At 53.1% G+C, this 17,764-nt stretch overlaps 2 protein-coding genes across 7 annotated transcripts in view; both read left to right on the top strand.

The window, feature by feature from the left end:
* LIG1 (DNA ligase 1) overlaps window positions 1-17,764 on the top strand; it is a 192,760-nt gene that overhangs the window by 32,740 nt on the left and 142,256 nt on the right. For 5 of the 6 annotated variants that reach the window (XM_081807212.1, XM_081807210.1, XM_081807209.1 and 2 more), the window contains 4 exons: window positions 1,955-2,008; window positions 2,591-2,734; window positions 4,519-4,611; window positions 4,733-5,016. The exons of the other annotated variant lie outside the window; for it this stretch is intronic. In XM_081807212.1, the coding sequence (XP_081663338.1) occupies window positions 1,955-2,008; window positions 2,591-2,734; window positions 4,519-4,611; window positions 4,733-4,816 (375 nt within the window). In that variant the 3' untranslated portion in view covers window positions 4,817-5,016. Of the gene's footprint in view, window positions 1-1,954; window positions 2,009-2,590; window positions 2,735-4,518; window positions 4,612-4,732; window positions 5,017-17,764 lie in introns of those variants that run through there. 6 annotated transcript variants of the gene reach the window in all.
* On the top strand, window positions 7,960-14,812 carry CABP5 (calcium binding protein 5). Its single transcript, XM_006739429.3, has 6 exons — window positions 7,960-8,037; window positions 9,416-9,446; window positions 9,988-10,131; window positions 10,976-11,085; window positions 13,084-13,231; window positions 14,253-14,812. Exons 1-6 carry the CDS (start codon window positions 7,975-7,977, stop codon window positions 14,276-14,278), a joined length of 522 nt encoding a protein of 173 aa, XP_006739492.1. The 5' UTR covers window positions 7,960-7,974; the 3' UTR covers window positions 14,279-14,812.

Raw genomic sequence — 17,764 nt, 5'->3', positions numbered from 1 at the left:
GGGGTTTTGTCATGTGCTTCCGACCTCATCTTCATAATGTGGCTGCAGGAGCTCCAGCCATCATGGCCATGCACGCTCCAAGCAGCAGGAAGGAGGAAGGCCCCGAGCAGAGGGATGTGTCACCCGCATCAGCCTCAGCCAGCGAGCACCTTCTGTGGCGTGGGTCAGAATTTTGCTCCATGGCCCACTCCCATGCACAGGGGAGCTTGAAAGATGTAGTGGTATTGGTTTTTGTTTAAAGCTATATACATTAAAGCTGTATATACATTTGATCCAACAAATGTGAGGCTTTTGCCCCAGAAACAGAATAAACAATTACCTACAATTCCCGTGCCTAGAGCTAACCACTAGTAAGATTTGAGGGAATGTCTTATTTATACTTTTACAAAGCTATGATCTTTGTATGTCGGGATTTTTTTTTTCTCCTGCTTTTTGTCTTATAAATACCGTGTTTTAAATACCGTCAGATACATTTAAGTAACATAGTGTTAAAAAACATTAGAGTGGGGGCGCCTGGGTGGCTCAGTTGTTAAGCGTCTGCCTTCGGCTCAGGTCATGATCCCAGGGTCCTGGGATCAAGCCCCGCATCGGGCTCCCTGCTCAGCGGGGAGCCTGCTTCTCCCTCTCCCCCTCCCCCTGCTTGTGTTCCCTCTCTCACTCTCTCTCTGTCAAGTAAATAAAATCTTTAAAAAAACAAACAAACAAAAAAAAACCAGAGTGTTTGCCCTTGTGTTCAGGACTTCTAGAAGCACAACTTGAATGTGTTAAGCTTAAAAATAAACGGTCCGTTATTTTACCAGCAAAAATGGGTTTATTCAGAAATAGCAGAGAATTGCAGTTCCAGGATGCACAAGCTGTGGTGAAACCATAGGCCCCTCCCACGAAGGAGAGGAGTGTTATTTTATGGAGAAGAAGGAGGCAGTGGGAGGGGTTGTTTTGAACAAAAGGCCATTGGGGAAAAAAAGCACCAGTCCAGGGGGAGGATGGTTTCTGGGGGGCTGAGTTGCTGGGGTGGTCGCTTTCTCGTAGGAGATCAGAGTCCGTCTTTCCCTGTGGGGGCCTCTGCTGTGGGAGCCCACCACGGAGGCTTGGGGTGGCCTCTGTAATGGCCGGTTCTTCCTGTAACTGACGGTCAGGGGGCCTCCCTCGACTGGCCTCTGACTGCGTTAGCGAAGTGGCCCAGAATTTTTCACAAATGCTTGTGGAAGAGTTTTCAAAAAGATGTGTGCGCCCCGCGTCCTGGACCAGCTCCCTGTGGCTGGCTGGTTCCCTCGTGGCCGGCATTGTTCTTACGAGTGAATCTGCGCTGCACGCAGTGCTTATTAGCCCAGGCGACCCGTGACGGAGGTGGTCTTAACCATTCACAAGTACCTCAGGGCCCCAACCCGGCACCATCTACACTGCTTACCCAAAACAGCTTTCTGAGAGAGCTGCCTGCCCGAGACACTCTTTAAGGCTCTCGATGCAAAAAGGGCTTTCCGGTTAGCATTTTATATCCGTGGTTTGAAGACGTGCGTCTCGCTACATTTGCCGGCAGCGAGTTGTTAGGCTTGACGATGTGGGTAGGTGAGGGAAGATGCTCGGTGGCATGGAGATTGGAGAGGACACCCTGTTCTGGGGCAGGTGGGATGCGGGGGAGCCCAGTGGAGCGGCACCTGGGCCAGGGGGCAGAGCGGACGGAGTGAGGGCTGCCCTGGCAAGTGAAGGGCAGCGGGTGGGCGGGGGAGGGGGGATGCCACTGGGAGAGGTGTTCCCCACCTGTGCTCTGCGCCCAGCAACCCCCCCCACCCCCCGCCACACTTCCACTGTGGTCTCTGTGGGTTCTGGTTAGGCTGGGGTAGGGTGGGGGCCTCCGGTATGCACAGATCCGGGTCCGCAGGGGCGGGGGCAGGGGGGGAAATGCCCGGCCACAGGCCGCACCCCGACCCTCTGACGTCCCCTGTCCTTCCCGCAGCTCGGAACTGGCTTCAGTGACGAGGAGCTGGAGGAGCATTACCAGAGGCTCCAGGTGAGTGGCATGGCCTCTCCACCTCTCCCGGCGCGGCTCGTTCTGTGTGCGTGCGGGACTCTGGGCCCCCACCCTCTCAGGGGCAGCAGGTGCTGGAGCTGGCCCGGGAGCCCCACGTGTCCAGGGTCAAGTCCCAGGTCTGGCAGCTGCCAGCGCAGGACGTGGGTCAGGGAGCCTCCACTGCCGGAGGGCGAGTCACGGGGAGGGCACTATCGCAGGGGTCCCTGAGGCAGCCCTGAGTGAATCCCAACAGGGCTGGGGAAGCCCCTAGTAACTGGGAGTGTTTGTGGCACGGTCACAGCTGTTTTGGGGGTACGACTCCCTTTCCTGTGTGTTGGTGCCTCTGTCTCTGTGACATTTTTTGGTTCTCTCTCTGGCTCTCTTGTCTCGTTTCTTTCCCTCGTTCCCCCTCATCCCTGCCCACGCTCTTACCTTCGGGCATGTCTATATCACCGTCTATCCCCATCCCCCATTTTCCTCCTTCTTTCCTCTCTCCCCAACTGCCCAACCCTGGCCTTGACTTTGAGACCTGAGACCTGTCCTCCTCACGCCACTGCTGTTCCCCACTGCTGTTCCCCGCAGGCCCTGGTGCTGCCCACCCCACGCTCCTATGTCCGGGCGGACGGTGCCGTGGCTCCCGACCACTGGCTGGACCCCAGCGCCGTGTGGGAGGTGAAATGTGCCGATCTGTCCCTGTCCCCCATCTACCCCGCTGCCCGGGGCCTGGTGAGTAGCCGGGGCACCACGGGCTGCAGGCAGCAGGAGGGACCCAGGGCCGACCTTCCAGATGGGAGATGGGGAGCAGGGGGTCATGGAGCCCACGCCTGTGCTCCGGGCTGATAGTAACTAGGAAAGCTTGAGCTTGCATTTTATTTGGGTGTCAGATAACGGGGTCAAAGTCTCCATTTAAAAAAAAAAAAAATTCCCCACGTGTAGAAAGTAAACAGTGAAATTGTTTCGTTTAATACCATAACCTCACCTTCGGCTCCTCAGTGATTTTTGAAAACATAGTTCTCCTGCATAAAGAGCTTTAGGACACTTCCTGCAGGGCAGTGACCTCAGCTGCCGCACGTCTTTCTCAACCGTAATTCATTTTCGTGCTACCAAGTTTTAAAATTCCCGGGCTGATCTCTCTGACTGGTGGCTCAGCCCTCAGCACCAGCTAGAGGGTCAGCCTGGTGCTAGAGCAGCTCTTCGCTCTCTCCTCCGGAACAGAAATCTTGAATTAAAAATGTGCATCCTTTGCGATTTCTTCTGACCCTTCAAAATCTAGCTAGCGTGCACTTTTCTGAGGAGTGGACTTCCATTTAAAGGCAGAACTCATTTTTATTTATTTATTTTTTAAGATTTACTTATTTTAGAGAGAGCGCAGGGGTAGGGGGTGCAGAGGGCGAGAATCTCAAGCAGACTCACTGCTGAGCGCAGAGCCCGGCGAGGGGCTCAACCTCACGACCCCAAGATCATGACCTGAGCCAAACTGAGCCATCCAGGCGCCCCAGAATTCACATTCTTTTTTTTTTTTTTTTTTTTTTAAGATTTTATTGATGGGCGCCTGGGTGGCTCAGTTGGTTAAGCGACTGCCTTCGGCTCGGGTCATGATCCTGGAGTCCCAGGATCGCGTCCCGCATCGGGCTCCCTGCTCGGCGGGGAGTCTGCTTCTCCTCCCTCTGACCCTCCCCTCTCTCATGTGCTCTCTCTCTCATTCTCTCTCTCTCAAATAAATAAATTTAAAAAAAAAAAGATTTTATTGATTTCTTTGATAGAGAAAGAGAGAGAGAGAGCATGAGCAGGGGAGGGGCAGAGGGAGTAACAGACTCTCCGCTAAGCAGGGAGCCCGACGTGGGGCTCGATCCCAGAACCCTGGGATCATGACCCAAGCCGAAGGCAGATGCCTAACAACTGAGCCGCCCAGGCGCCCCCCAGAATTCACATTCTTAAATCGAATTTCTGTCTTAAAATTACTCACTCAGGCTCCATGTTAGGCAGTTAGGGTCCCCCGGTGACAAATGGCAGGGCAAGCGTTTACGGAGCTTCCGTGCGAAGCAGGCGCCGTGCTCACAGGCCCCACACTTGCTCGCACCATTCCGTCCTCACGAAGCACTGAGTGTCCCCGGCATACAGCTGGGGAGGTAGAGCCCGGCCACCGAGGTCACTGGGCCGGGGTCACACAGCCCCTGAGTTGAGGGCTGGGATTTGAACCCTGCCGTCTGGTACTCGAATCTACACCCCGTGTCTACTGCCCTGCCTCTTGGCCCTGAGGGTAAGAACAGAACAACGGCCTAGATCACAGCCACCAGACTGGCGTTCCTTAAGCACTTAGTATGCTCCAGGTACAGTCCTAAGCGCTTTATTCCCTTAGTTTAATCTTTATGCTTAGCCCCATTGAATGGATCAGGAAGCCGAGGCTGGAGGGGCAGGCACGGGGAGGAGACCCGGGCTAGGGACCTGCTGCCGTGAGTGGCCTGGGGGCTGGAGCCCAGGAGGGTCTCCATCCTCACCCCCTCCCCCAGGTGGATGGTGAGAAGGGGATCTCCCTTCGCTTCCCTCGGTTTATCCGCGTCCGTGAAGACAAGAAGCCCGAGGAGGCCACCACCAGTGCCCAGGTGAGGCCCCAGCCGGGGTGGGCTTGCCTGGCTGGACCAGCTTCTCTCGGTGGCGGATTCTGGAACGGGGTGGGGGCAACCCTGGGGCTTCTGACCGCCGCCCCCCGCCTGCTGTCCTCAGGTGGCCTCCCTGTACAGGAAGCAGAGTCAGATTCAGAACCAGCAGGGCGCGGACTTGGACTCCGACCCGGAAGATTTCTACTAGGCTCCCGCCTGCCCAGGGGCTGGGGGCGGGGCGCGCGGACGTGGGGACGCGGGGGTGTCCTGTTGCTCGGTGGACCTGGTGTTGCGGCCGCGTGGGTTTGGAGTGTCACGGGTGTGCATGTGTGTGTGTGTGTGAGGGGGTGGCTTAAGCGGAGCCTGGGGTTTATTTGCTCATTTCTTTCAATAAATACTGAACACCCATTGTCGTGTCAGGGTGTGTGCTGGGCTCTGGGGGGACAGTTCCAGGCGCTCCCGCGTGGGTGGCGTGCGGCGGGCAGCATGCTAGCACCTTCCCGAATTCTCCGCGGCGCTGGAAACACCCTGCACCCACGCTGGGAAGCAGGATGAGCACCGGAACTGCGGCCGGTGTCCCTGACAAGTGAGCCCTTGTGGATTGTCCTTCACTTTCATGAGTTTTCCTGTAAGCAGCCGCACGCAGCGAGCGGCTATCGTAGGGGACTGTGGCGGCCTAGACCGTGAACGTTAACTCGAGTAACGTGCAGCGCCCCTGCCAGGCAGGCAGTGTGGGGGGCCCTGCTCCACAGATGGGGGGGAGCGCAGAGCAGGGAAGTGGGCACCCAGGCCCGCACCGGGGTTCTGACCCAGCAGCCTGGCACTGGGCCCCAGCCTCGTGGGAGACAGGCCAGTGACTGTGTGAGGCCCCCCCCAGCTCTGGCGCCCACCGACTGGGGACTGCTGGTTCTGGGGCCTGAGCCGTGAGGTTTGCTCATCCTTGGGTCCCCAGCCCCGGCACAATGCCCAGCATGTAGTCGGTGCTGGTTTTCCTGATCAAAAAGGAGACCTGGCTGAGCAGCCCTGCCTGCCTGCCTGCCTCAACTACTGTGGATGTGATGGTTGGAGCCTGGGCCACCACCTTGTGATCATGAGGAACAAGCCAGGAGACTCAGGGAAAGTAGCCACTTTCTCTTAACCGGTGACCCAGGGGCCAGCTGTTGCCCAGCGGGCTTCTGGTTGGGGTGGGGTGCGGGGTGAAGGAATAGTTACGATGCGTAACCCAGTGTGACTACCCCACTGTGAAATGGCTTTTGTTTCTCATGGCCAGAAGAGTTTCTGACTGATACAGTTCTACCTCAGAGAACTAGCAAATTAACGTGCATCTATATTTACCAAACTCAACATGTTGAAGGCAAAATAACACTGGTGTTGAGTGCTATGTGTCTGGGGATGCCCACGTCTGTCTGGCTCTGTGTACAGCCTCGTGGTTCCCTTAGGCATGGAACCCAGTCTTCCTGAGGAAAGGGGGCCGGGGACATGCTCTTCCTCCCCACGCCCCTGCAGACCCCTGTGACCACCCAGCCCTGAGCAGCCATGGCTGCCCGGCCCTCCACCAGGGCTGGGCAGGGACGTCCTCACCAAAGACACTCGACAATCCCACCGGATAGGAATTTTTATTACCCCATTTGACAGATGGGGACACTGAGGCACAGGGATGTAAGTTACTTTCCCTAGGTCCACTATCGAAGAGATGGAGGGCCAGGATTTGGTCCGGGTGGTCCGCAGGAGGCCCTGTGCCCAGAGTGCCTCTCATGGGGAGCCTTGCGTGCCCCCTCGAGGGTGTGGAACCTAATCCTGCAGGCAGTGAAGGTCTGGGAGTGACAAGATCCTGCTGATGGCTGGAGATGAGGATGGTAAAGGGATGAGGCTGGGGCGAGCAGGCCGGGGTGGGGGAGGGCAGCTAGAACATCTAACCCCTGGTGAAATGCTTCTAGAACTTGTCGAAACCATCAAGGGCAGACGGTGCTCGGAGCTGAGTCCTGGGGAGTGTGTGCAGGGCACCCTGCCGTGCCCCTCCATGCAGTTTCCCATGGGCCCAGTGCAGAGCAGGCCAGAGGGGACGGGGGCAGGAGTACTCATTCATAATTGTGCATGAACCGAATTTATAATTTCGATTTGTCACGTTACTGATGATGTTCATTTGAATCATTTCATTAAGATACTGTCTGCTCGGTGTCCCTATAAAGTGACCCTCCTTTGCAATTAGCATATTGTAAGGGGATACCTTGTGCGATGTAAATAAATATTGTCAAGCTTGGCACTTTTTTATTGCTGTCTGTATGGATTCCTGGTTCCCTGTGATACCCTATATACTCTGTTGTTATTTATTTGGATTTTCAAATTGCCCCTGATATGGTCACTGGAGCTTCTTCAGGCTGACCTCTGTGTTCCTTGCCGTGACCCCACAACTGTGTCCTTGCTTTACGGCACAAGAGGTTTTAGACTCATGCTTGTCCTGCTCCAGACATGGGAGCAGCCCTGTCTCCCAGGACTTGGCTCCTTTTCGTGGAGAATGGGATTTAGAAGTCAAGCCCCGGTAGCCGGAGGCGTCCCTGCTTCTGTGTCCTCTTAGCTCGACGACATACGTACCAACGTCCCCGTGCACACCGTGATGTCTGTTTACTGTTATATCCCTCTCTGTATGGAAACCCACCAGTACAAACCAGTGCCTCCACCCAACACCACAGACTCCTCCTTCCGCACCTCCATCCCGCTCGGCGGGGCCGCCCTTCTCACCCTGACCCCGTGTCCACACCCTACGCGGTGCTGCCCCCGCGAGCGGATATCCTCGGGACCTGCATTAGACACCTCCTCAGTCTGCTCCTACTCTCGCAGGGCCCGCCGGGCTCCCCTCCCACGGCGCATCCTCACCCCCCCAGGCCCCAACACCCTGGGCCCCGCTGCCCCTCGGTGGGCACCCCCTCACTCCCTATTTGAACTCTGGCTCCCTGTCTGGATCCCCTCCCAACCCCCGGGGCTTGGAGTGAGCACCCCGCAGGCTCGCTGGAACGCGAATGAATGGGTTCCCTCTGCTCTAATCCCCGGTTTCGAAACCATCCAGTTCTATTCTGGGAATAAAAGGTCAGAGGCTGAGACTGGTGCCCTCTCCACCTCACTCAAGCCAGATGGGGAGGCAGGAACAGCTCTGATCCCTCCCCAACCCCGGGAGAGATTTCTGATCCAGCTGTCACAGCTCTCGGGCACCAGGACCGAGGGAGAGGCCCAGAGAGGCAGGAAGACTTGGCAAAGGAGTGTCAGGGAAGATAAGGAGGCTGAGGGGGACGGGAAGGAGGGGGCCAGGGAGGAGGGGGAGCCGACTGGAGCCTGGTGCCTGGTGCCTGGTGCACCCTGCCGTGCCCCTCCATGCAGTTTCCCATGGGCCCCGCCTGCATCTTCTTGAGGAAAGGCATCGCTGAGAAACAGCGGGTGAGGTGGTGGACAAGGTGGAAGGGCAGGGCAAAGGGAGCTGGGTGTGGGGGAAGAAGGGGCGTGACAGGTGCAAGGGACCAGGAGCCGATGGGGGGGGCCACAGGCGGGGGCGCGTGACTGAGAAGGTAGAATTCGGGGAGCTCCGTGGGCCGGTGAGGTGGGTGAGGGTGAAATCAGAAGTCAGCAGCAAAAAGAGAGGGAGAAGACCCACCAATAAAAGGGGAACTGGGATGTCCCTGTCCGTCACCACCCGTTTCTGTGGACACCCAGAGAGAGCGAGGACGACGATGACATTAGCTGCCACTTAACCAAGGCACTGCGGCCTGCCTGGCACTGCGGCCTGCCCGGCCCTGCGCAAAGGGCTGTGCTTTCCTGCTGTCATTTCATCCTCAGGACCACCGTGTAAGGCTGGCCACCCTTGTGTTCCCATTTCACAGATGCAGGCACTGAGGCTGAGGCACAAAGCCCCTTGCCTTATACAGTTACTGAGTGGCAGGGTCCAGTCAGGTCGCTTTGATTCCAAGGGGCTTACATTTCCTTGCTAGGCTTTCAGGCGACCAGAGAGAGGGAGAGAGGGAGGGAGACGGGGGAGGGGATAATAAGAAAGAGAAGCTGGGGGGAAGGCTCTAAGGATAAAGGGAGAGGCCAGAGGCTGGTGGGGTTCCCCAGGTGGCGTGCCCCGTACCCAATGATCATCCTGCCTGGATGCCACTGAACACTGGTCCCACGCAAACGGCTTCTAACCCTTGGGAGAAAGAATGGGGTGGGTGGGGCAAGAATCAAGGGGGTGTAGTGGAAAGAATTTTGACTCAGAATTCAAATCTCAGCACTTGCTGCACCTGACGTCGAGGGAGTGATTTAATGTCTCCCTGCCCTGGGAGGGACTCTGCCACTTAGGAGCTGTGTGACCTCAGTTTGTTTCCTTAATCTCTCTATTCCTCAGCTTCCTCTCAAGTAAGATGGGAACGCTGTTTGGTCCTACCTCCCCTACCTACCTCTGGGGTTTAAACGAAATTGGCACTCTGAGCACGGGTTAGCTGTGATTCCAAGCCTCGCTTTCTTGTCCCAGAGAAAGGAGGGGATTGGATGCCCTGGCCCCTTGCAGCACAATGGGATGGATGTCTGTTCAGGAAAGACAGAGGGAGAGATCAAGATTCCGGGATAGGAGAGAGGAAATGGGAAGTGATGAGGAAGAGGGTGAGAAGCAGTCAGGTGTAGGAGTCAGGAAGTGGGAGAAGGAAGAGGATGGGGAGGTGGAGGAGAAACAGGAAAGGGGAGGGGTCACTCGGACGAGGGAGGGGACGATGCATTTGGAGAAGTGGATATTGGATCCCTGACCTCCTCCAAATTCCCTCTCCCCTGCATTCCTTTCCAGGAAAGACCCCTGGGACAAGATGAGATCGAAGGTAACCTCTGTCCCCAAATGCCGCCTCATCGTCATCCGCCACTAGGCTGCTCTCTGTGCATCTCAGGGTAGACCCTTCCCACGAAAGCTTCACACCCCTCTCTCCTCCACTCAGCCGTGATTTTGCGGAACTCCTTTTGATGGTCACTTAGGAGTCTCCCAAAGTGTTTAGAAGGCACGCCCATCCCTAAGTGTCTCAGAGACCCAGGAGGGACACAAGCATGAGTTTTAAGATGAATCAAAACTGTTGGTTTTTCTTTTGGTGGTTTGGAAGTTTCCCATAATGTCGCCCCAGAATTTGGAGGACCGCGGTGCTGTCACTTTGCGGTCTCACGGATCATTCCCCTTGCACATTTCGATCTTGCACGTTGCAATCTCCACCTGCATTTTATACATCACTCCTTTTTGAAATTTTGGTTTTCAAAGATGTCTTCTCCTTTGCAGAGTCTCTAGTTGGTGCCTCCCTGATGGTTTCAAGGGATGCAAGTCTTCCCCATGGATTGTTTCAGGTTCCCCCAAAGTTCTTCTCTCTTAATTTTCAGAGCTTCAGGAAGCATTTCTTGAGTTTGACAAGGACAGAGATGGGTTCATCTCCTGTAAGGATTTGGGGAATCTCATGAGGACGATGGGTTACATGCCCACGGAGATGGAGCTGACTGAACTGGGCCAGCAAATCCGCATGAACTGTGAGGCCAGGGCTGGAAGAACCACTGGGGGTGGGGGTGGGCTATGGTGGAAGGGGGAAGAGGGTAGGGGTCACTAGGAGTCTAGAAGCAAACAATCCAGGCTGGACTCAGGGAGACAGCATTTGAAGTGGATAAAAGGGTGACTCTTAGAGGCAGATCTGGGTCCAAGACCCACTTCTATCATTTACTGATTGTGGTGCTTTTGAAACGTGGAGTCAGCTCCCACTCTTGAGTCTCAGTTTCCCCACCTGTCAGGCAGAGGTGATGTCACTCCTTGTGGGATTTCGATAAAGGAGCTGATGCTGGTCAGGCTTAGCCTCCAGTAGTGGTGATCGATGGAGGTCATTACCATGACCGCTGAGACGCATCAGTAGAGGGCAAGATTGGAACCACATTTGCTGCTGGAAACAAACTTGGGATGGATTTCAGAGCTCATTTCGAGAAGGAAGCTGGGACAGAATTGCTCTGGGGTTTGCTTCCAGGCGTGCCACAGAGGAAACAAGGTTGAACACGGATGGGATCGTGTTCCTATCTGGAAGCAATTTGGCTCCCACTGAATTCATGCTCCCCCTTCTACAGACCAACAGACAAGCAAATGTAGATCTGAACCAATTAAGAGACTTGCCTAAGGTCACAGGGACAGCTAGTGACTTCCACCCACGCACCCATCCATCCGGGTTCGGATTAGAGGGACCCTGGGGCCTGGGTTGGCTGAGAGGGCAAGCTCTCAGAAGACAGAGAGATCAGAGCAGGTCTCCCTCTTGAACAGACTTTGAAGGGTCCAGCGAGGTCATGGGGGGTTGATTACGTGGAATCTCACTAGACCTGCCTCTTCTGTCCTCAGTGGGTGGCCGTGTCGACTTTGACGATTTTGTGGAGCTCATGACTCCCAAACTGCTTGCAGAAACAGCAGGGATGATCGGTATCCAGGAGATGAGAGACGCCTTCAAGGAAGTGAGTTAAGAGTTTCATGGTGTTGGTGCTTGAAGGAAACCCCAGGGGTCTACGATTGGTCTTCAAGTGTGGACGGAACCCACCCAAACCAAGTTTTTTGGAAACTATAATGGGATTTATAGGGAAGGAAAATGACGTCTTCCAAACACTTGCAAGGCACAAGGTCCCCTACATATATTCTCTAGTTTAATCATCATAAAGAACAGTAGGGCTAAGCCGCCACTTACCACAGTTACGCATACGAGGACATTGAGGCTCATGGAATTTACAAATCTTACCCGAGGTCTTGCCATCCCCAGAATACATGTTAGGACCTCTAATCTCCATGCCCACAATGGGAAGAAGGAATCCAATAATTTGAGATCCCAGAGGGGAATGCAAAGAGATAATCTGGTTTAACCCACCTGTAGAGACACTTAGAAAATGAGACCCAGGGAGGGTAAGGGGCTTGCTGAAATTCGCTTTCATCCCCTAATAAAATGCATTCCTCAGGGGCACCTGGGTGGCTCAATCGGTTAAGCATCTGACTCTTGGTTTCGGCTCAGGTCATGATCTTGGGGTCGTGGATCAAGCCCCATGTCGGACTCCACGCTCAGCACAGAGTCTGTTTGTCCTTCTCCCTCTCCCTCTGCTTCTCCCCCAGCTCACGCCATCTCGCTCTCTCTCTCTCAAATAGATAAATAAAATCTTTAAAAATAAATAAATAAATAAAGCTCTTTCCTCAGAGCTTTCAATATAGGAGGCAAAAATAAAGAATAGTGTAGGCTTTGGAAGGAAAGACTTTGGAGCTGTGCAAACATGGGTCCAAATCCCAGGAAGATCTCCCCCTACCAGCTGTGTGATTTTTTTTTCTGTCCCAGCTTCACATAGAGGCCCAGAGCTGCATGGTCCAACAAAACTTCCTGGGATCTCGAAACGCTCTGTCCAAAATGCAGCCCCTGGCCATATATGTCGAGCCCTCGATATATGGCAAGTGTGACTGAGGAACTCATTTTTTTCATTTTATCTAATTTTGATTAGTTTGTTTTTTTTTTAAAGATTTTATTTATTTATTTGACAGCGAGAGAGGGAACACAAGCAGGGGGAGTGGGAGAGGGAGAAGCAGGCTTCCTGCTGAGCAGAGAGCCAGATGTGGGGCTTGATCCCAGGACCCTGGGATCATGACCTGAGCCGAAGGCAGACGCTTAACGACTGAGCCACCCAGGAGCCCCTAAATTTGATTAGTTTCAATTCGATTATTTATTTAATTTCCGTTTACATTCAACAGAATATAAATTCAACTTGTTTGAATTTAAAAACAAATATGCAATTCAGTTACTGGGAAACATTCCTTTTGGAAAACCTTGGGTGGGTGGATCTACCTTTTCTTTCTTTTTTTTTTTTTTTTAAGATTTTATTTGTTTGAGAGAGAGAGAGCACAAGCAGGGGGTAGGGGCAGAGGGAGAGGGAGAAGCAGACACCCCACTGAGCAGGGAGCCTGACATGGGACTCGATCCCAGGACCCTGAGATCCTGACCTGGGCTGAAGGCAGACGCTTAACCCACCGAGCCACCCAGGCGCCTGATTTGTTTTAAATGAACATGAACGCAAGGCTCTGATGTGTGGACCACGATGGGAGCCAGAGGACCAATCAGGGGGCTGTCATGATAGTCCAGGCAGGAGATGATTGTGGCTTCGGCCAGGTTAGCATCAGCGTCCCCTGCTCGGGACATAGAACGTACGAGACTTTCTGGTAGATTGGTTAAGGGTGTGCAGCGTGGAGGCTTGAAAACAATTAATTCAGCCAATATTTATGCGATGTGTGCCGGGTGGCAGGCACTGTCTGGGGGCTGGGCCCGGGGCAGTGAACAAGACCGTGCAGATGACCCGCCTTCTGGGAGCTGACACGCCAGTGTGCCGTGTGCAAAAGCTCTTAGCTTAGTTCCTGACCCACAGTAAATGGTCAGTAAACAGTGCCCTTGTTGTGCTGACATCACGTGATCGCTCTGTTCTGCTCAGTTTGACACCAACGGAGACGGGGAGATCACCCTCGGGGAGCTGCAGCAGGCCATGCAGAGGCTCCTGGGAGAGAAGCTCACGCCCCGAGAGATCTCGGAGGTTGTGCAGGAGGCCGACGTGAATGGAGACGGTACCGTCGACTTTGAAGGTGACATTGCGTGGGGACAGCTACTGGCAGATGCTTAACCCGCTGAGCCACCCAGGGGCCACGACAAAAGCTAAATTCTTAATCCAGTGTTCAAGTGCACCCATGGTCTGCCCCCCACCCACTCCACATTTCGACAGCCTCTCTCTGAGTCGCTGTGCTCTGGGGCACCCTTGGCCCCTGCTCTGTGTCCTCAAAATCCTGTTCCTTTCTCCCTGACCTTCCTTCCGCTTCCTGCACCTTCCCCGTCAGTGCATTCTCAGGTCTTAGCTATCCCTCGGGAATCGTCTGCTCCTCTCCCTTCAATGGGAGTAATCACTGCAGACCTTGCTGCTTTGAGTTGAGTTTGACCTCCCGGGCTGTCAAATCCTGGAGGGGGGTAAGTGATGTTCTCTGAACCATCTGTTCTCTCATTCCCAAAAGGGAAGCTTGGTAGATATTTATTGCATGACCACAACAGTTGTAAATGATTGCTGGTTGCCTGCTGGATCTCACCAGGGTCAGGTGTACCGGGGGCATCACTGGAAATCTGGACGAGGTAGGAGACAGATCCCCAAGCAGGGGAGGGACAGATTGACCTCAGGACCTGGGTGGGGCCCTGGAGTTCACCTGGCATGGAGCCATGGAGCAGAGTCAGGGGCACCCTGCGTTCCTTCCAAGCTTTGCCACTTACCGTCCACGTGATCTCAGGTGCACTGGTCAACCTCACTGGCCTCTGTTTGCTCATCTGTAAAATGATATTTACTCCTCCAGAACTGGTTGAAAAGATGGAATCAGATAATCATAGTTATTATTGAGCAGTCCATGTGTCTATAAGCATGATCGCGTTTAACCATCTGAAAGACTATAGAAGGTATATGGTAGTCCTGTGACTCCCAGTTTGGAGATGAAGAAACAGGTATACGGGGTCGTCGAGGACTTTCCTGAAGATCCCCCATGGTCCCTGACACACACAGTAAGGGCTCAAAAGTGAATGCTCGCTGTTCTTACAAATAGATGCCTCACCGGGGACTTTTCTTTGCAGAGTTTGTGAAGATGATGTCTCGCTGAGGAGGTTCTGGAAGCCCCGTTCCCTCCCCACCTGGCCAATGTGGATCAAGCACTTGCTGAGGACCAAATCCCACCTGGGCCCTTCCAGGAGAGAGGGTGGGAGGGTGCGTGGTGACTGGCCCCACAGAGCATGAGCTGAGGCTAGCCCGAAAGTGATCGCTTTGCCCGGATGGCGGGGTGGGGTGAGGGGCACCTCTCTAGAGTGAGATTAAGAAGGAAGAGTCTACGTATGGAAATGAGATTGGGACTAGGGTCAGTGCCGCTCCCCCAATTCCAAAGGTTAATGACATCTTTTGACTGCGTAATCCCTAATGCCTATGACCCTCCAGAGTCTCTTCCCCAGCGTCCTCTTGGGTCCAACTCCCAAAAAAGTTCAGCCTGTAGTCCACCCTTCCCTGTTGTTGCTTCCGATCTCCTCAGTTTCTTTCTGTCAGTAAGAGAGAGGCATGCCAATCTTGGGGCTACAAACGGGGTTCCTGATAAGACTGGGCTTGGAAATGGTTAATTAAAGAGGCTTCCAAAGTGAGCTTAGCCCGTTTTGTTGATTTCCCGGAAGCTCGGTCCGTTTTTTCCCTCCGGCCTCCTACTTCCTTTTCCTTGTGTAAGATACTCAGGCCACTGAATTAAATCATAAATCTGGATTACCAAGGTTTAGAGCAAGCTGATCCCTGGAGGGGGGGAGGTTAATCCCCTGCAAAATATCATCATGTAAAGAGAGGGAGGACGAGGAGTTCTCAAATTCTCAGCTCAGCCAGGTGGTGTGGAAACCGTTCCTGGGAACCCCAGCCCCCCTGTGTGTCCGCCCTGGGCACTCTGGGAGATTGCCTCTGTTAGGGGGGACGTTGTGCCAGCCCTCACACCCTGACGCTGACCTGCGCCCTGAAATGGGAGGGTCTCTTGCTCCTCACCTCCATCTGCAGGCAGGATGCTCCAGGAACACAAGGTCCCTGAAGTACAGGATTCATGTCCCACTTTCTGCCAGGTTTTTCGCACGTTTGAAACCCACTAAGTAGATATATACAAAGGGTCATCAGGTTCAATAGCCTTGTTTCATAAAATTAAAATTTCCTTTTGCCCTTCCTCCCTTCCTCCCTCCTTCCCTCCCTCCCTTGCTTCCTTCCTTCCTTCCTCCCTGTCTTCCTTCCTTCCTTCCTTTCTGTCTTCCTTCCTGTCTTCTTTCCTTCCTTCCTGTCTTCTTTCCCTCCTGCACTTCATTTATTCAACAGCGACGTATGAAGTGCTCGCTGTGGGCACACTTCCAAACATGGGGCTCCCTTGGTGAATGAAATACACGATCCCCCGCCTCCTGGGAGCTTACATTATAAAGGGAGGAGACAGACATGGAACAAAATACATGAGTATGGTAGAAGATGGTAAGAGATATGGAGAAAAATGGAGCAGGAAACTGGTTTAAGGGGTCTGAGAATGAGGAGGAGTCCCCATTCCACATAGGGTCATCGGAGTCTACTGAGCACCAGGGGCATATCCAGGGGAAGAGCACTTCCAACACAGTGTAGGGTGAATGCAAAGGCCCTGAGGCAGGAATGTAGTTGACTGTGGTGGAGGAATGGTGAGAGGCCATGGTGGCTGGACAGGGGTAGGTGGTGGATCAGGGGTTAAACCGTGCATGTTTAGAGGCCAGTCTGAGGACCTTGGAGGATTTTGAGCAGAGGAGTGACATAATCCAGATCATCCTTTAAAATATGGCTTCTGCCTCCTGTCTCAGCTCCATCTCATTCCATCCATATACCTGTCCATCTGCCCATCCCACTCACTCACTACTCACCTATTCAACGTGATATTTGCTGAGTCCCTGCTCTATGCCGGGCATTATTTCAGGTGATGGAACTAGAGCAATGATAAGGTACTTGACCTCAAGGAGCTTGTATTCTACAGCCACACAATCCAATGGGATCTTCTGTGATGATGGAATGTTCTAGATCTGCACTATTATGGTAGCCACTTGCCACATGTGGCTACTGAGTTTTAAATGTGGTGAGTGAGGCTGAGAAACTGAATTTTATTTATATTTTACGAAGTTAACATTTTATCGACAATGATTTTATGAATGACTTCAGGAGGTCAAGGAGAAGGGGATTCCACACAAGCAAGGCACAGAGGCTGGAGTCAGGAATAGGGCAGTGGCTGGAGTGTACTTAGTGAGGGGGCAGTGGTAGGAAGTGTGTGAGGGAAGGCTGGAGACAATGGGGGGGCACACGAGGGACCAGGGGGCAGGAGAGCCAAGTTTCCTGTGGCGTGTTTGTATGTGATTAAGGGAGGATTGATCATTTGGTTGTTCTTGAGCTACAGCGGAATGAGATCGTTGGGCTTCTCGAATGTCTATGCAACATCATTTTAGACAATCAGACTGGTACCAGATGTGGTTGAATGGTTAAACCTATCCCTGATGCCTGCGTGCAGTGTGGGATAGTGGTAGCAGTTGCTCAATGTTTTTTGTTTTTTTTTAAAGATTTTTATTTATTTATTTGACAGAGAGAGAGACAGCGAGAGAGGGAACACAAGCAGGGGGAGTGGGAGAGGGAGAAGCAGGCTTCCCGCTGAGCAGGGAGCCCAATGCGGGGCTCGATCCCAGGACCCTGGGATCATGACCCGAGCCGAAGGCAGACGCTTAACGGCTGAGCCACCCAGGCGCCCGCAGTTGCTCAATGTTTTATGAGAGAGGAGGGGTGGGGGAGAGCGGGCAGGGAGAGAGGGAGGAGAAGAACAACATGAGGATGCATCTGGGCTCACAGGGAAGCCGATTCTGTAATTAATTACTGATGTCTGCCATAGGCATGGGGAAGGAATAGTCAAGGTAGTCTTGCAATGAATTTTCTTTTTTTTTAATTCTTTATTTAAATTTAATTTAGTTAACATATACTGTATTATTAGTTTCAGGGGTAGAATTCAGTGATTTGTCAGTTGCATATAATACCCAGTGCTCATTACATCAAGTGCAATGAATTTTCTACCTTCTGTTTACTTACTAATTTATTTATTAATGATTTAACAAGTATCTATAAATGCTCCACCCAAATCTATGGGCTCCCAGAAAGAGAGAGCAGGCTGCAGTTAACTTCCAAGGGCCCCTGGGCTGAGAATCTGACCTCCCTCCATGAGACTCACCAACCCAGTCACCAACGCTTCCTTCACCACACATTCCAGTCCCTCACCATATCTCTCATTCCAGGAAGCACAAAGGGCAGCCCTGGGGTTAACTGTGGGCTCCTTTATTGGTGGTTATGCCACATTTCCCCTCTGTTCTTCACAAAGGACCAAGTGATTAAGCAAACTGGCGGACAAGGTGTTTCTAAAAGCGATTAAACTTGAAAGACTCAATGAAAAAGATGAAGCAGGTTCTAAACTTGGTATGTCCATCTTCCTCTGAAGATATTTGTCCTCCCCTGGAAAATAGAATCATAAGCCAGCATTCAGGTAATAGGTATGCACTGACTCAAAATGTAATGTGAATACAGAAGTATTGTA

This window comes from Leptonychotes weddellii, chromosome 16, assembly GCF_054177405.1.
Source record: "Leptonychotes weddellii isolate Sample4059 chromosome 16, ASM5417740v2, whole genome shotgun sequence".
NCBI classification, from domain to species: domain Eukaryota; kingdom Metazoa; phylum Chordata; class Mammalia; order Carnivora; family Phocidae; genus Leptonychotes; species Leptonychotes weddellii.
This window is presented reverse-complemented; position numbering and strand designations above follow the sequence as displayed.

Coding starts and splice junctions, on each gene's coding strand:
- CABP5 (XM_006739429.3), top strand. CDS start 7,975: ATGCAGTTTCCCATGGGCCCCGCCTGCATCTTCTTGAGGAAAGGCATC. Junction 8,038..9,415: donor GCATCGCTGAGAAACAGCGG/GTGAGGTGGTGG, acceptor ATTCCTTTCCAG/GAAAGACCCCTGGGACAAGA. Junction 10,132..10,975: donor CCAGCAAATCCGCATGAACT/GTGAGGCCAGGG, acceptor TTCTGTCCTCAG/TGGGTGGCCGTGTCGACTTT.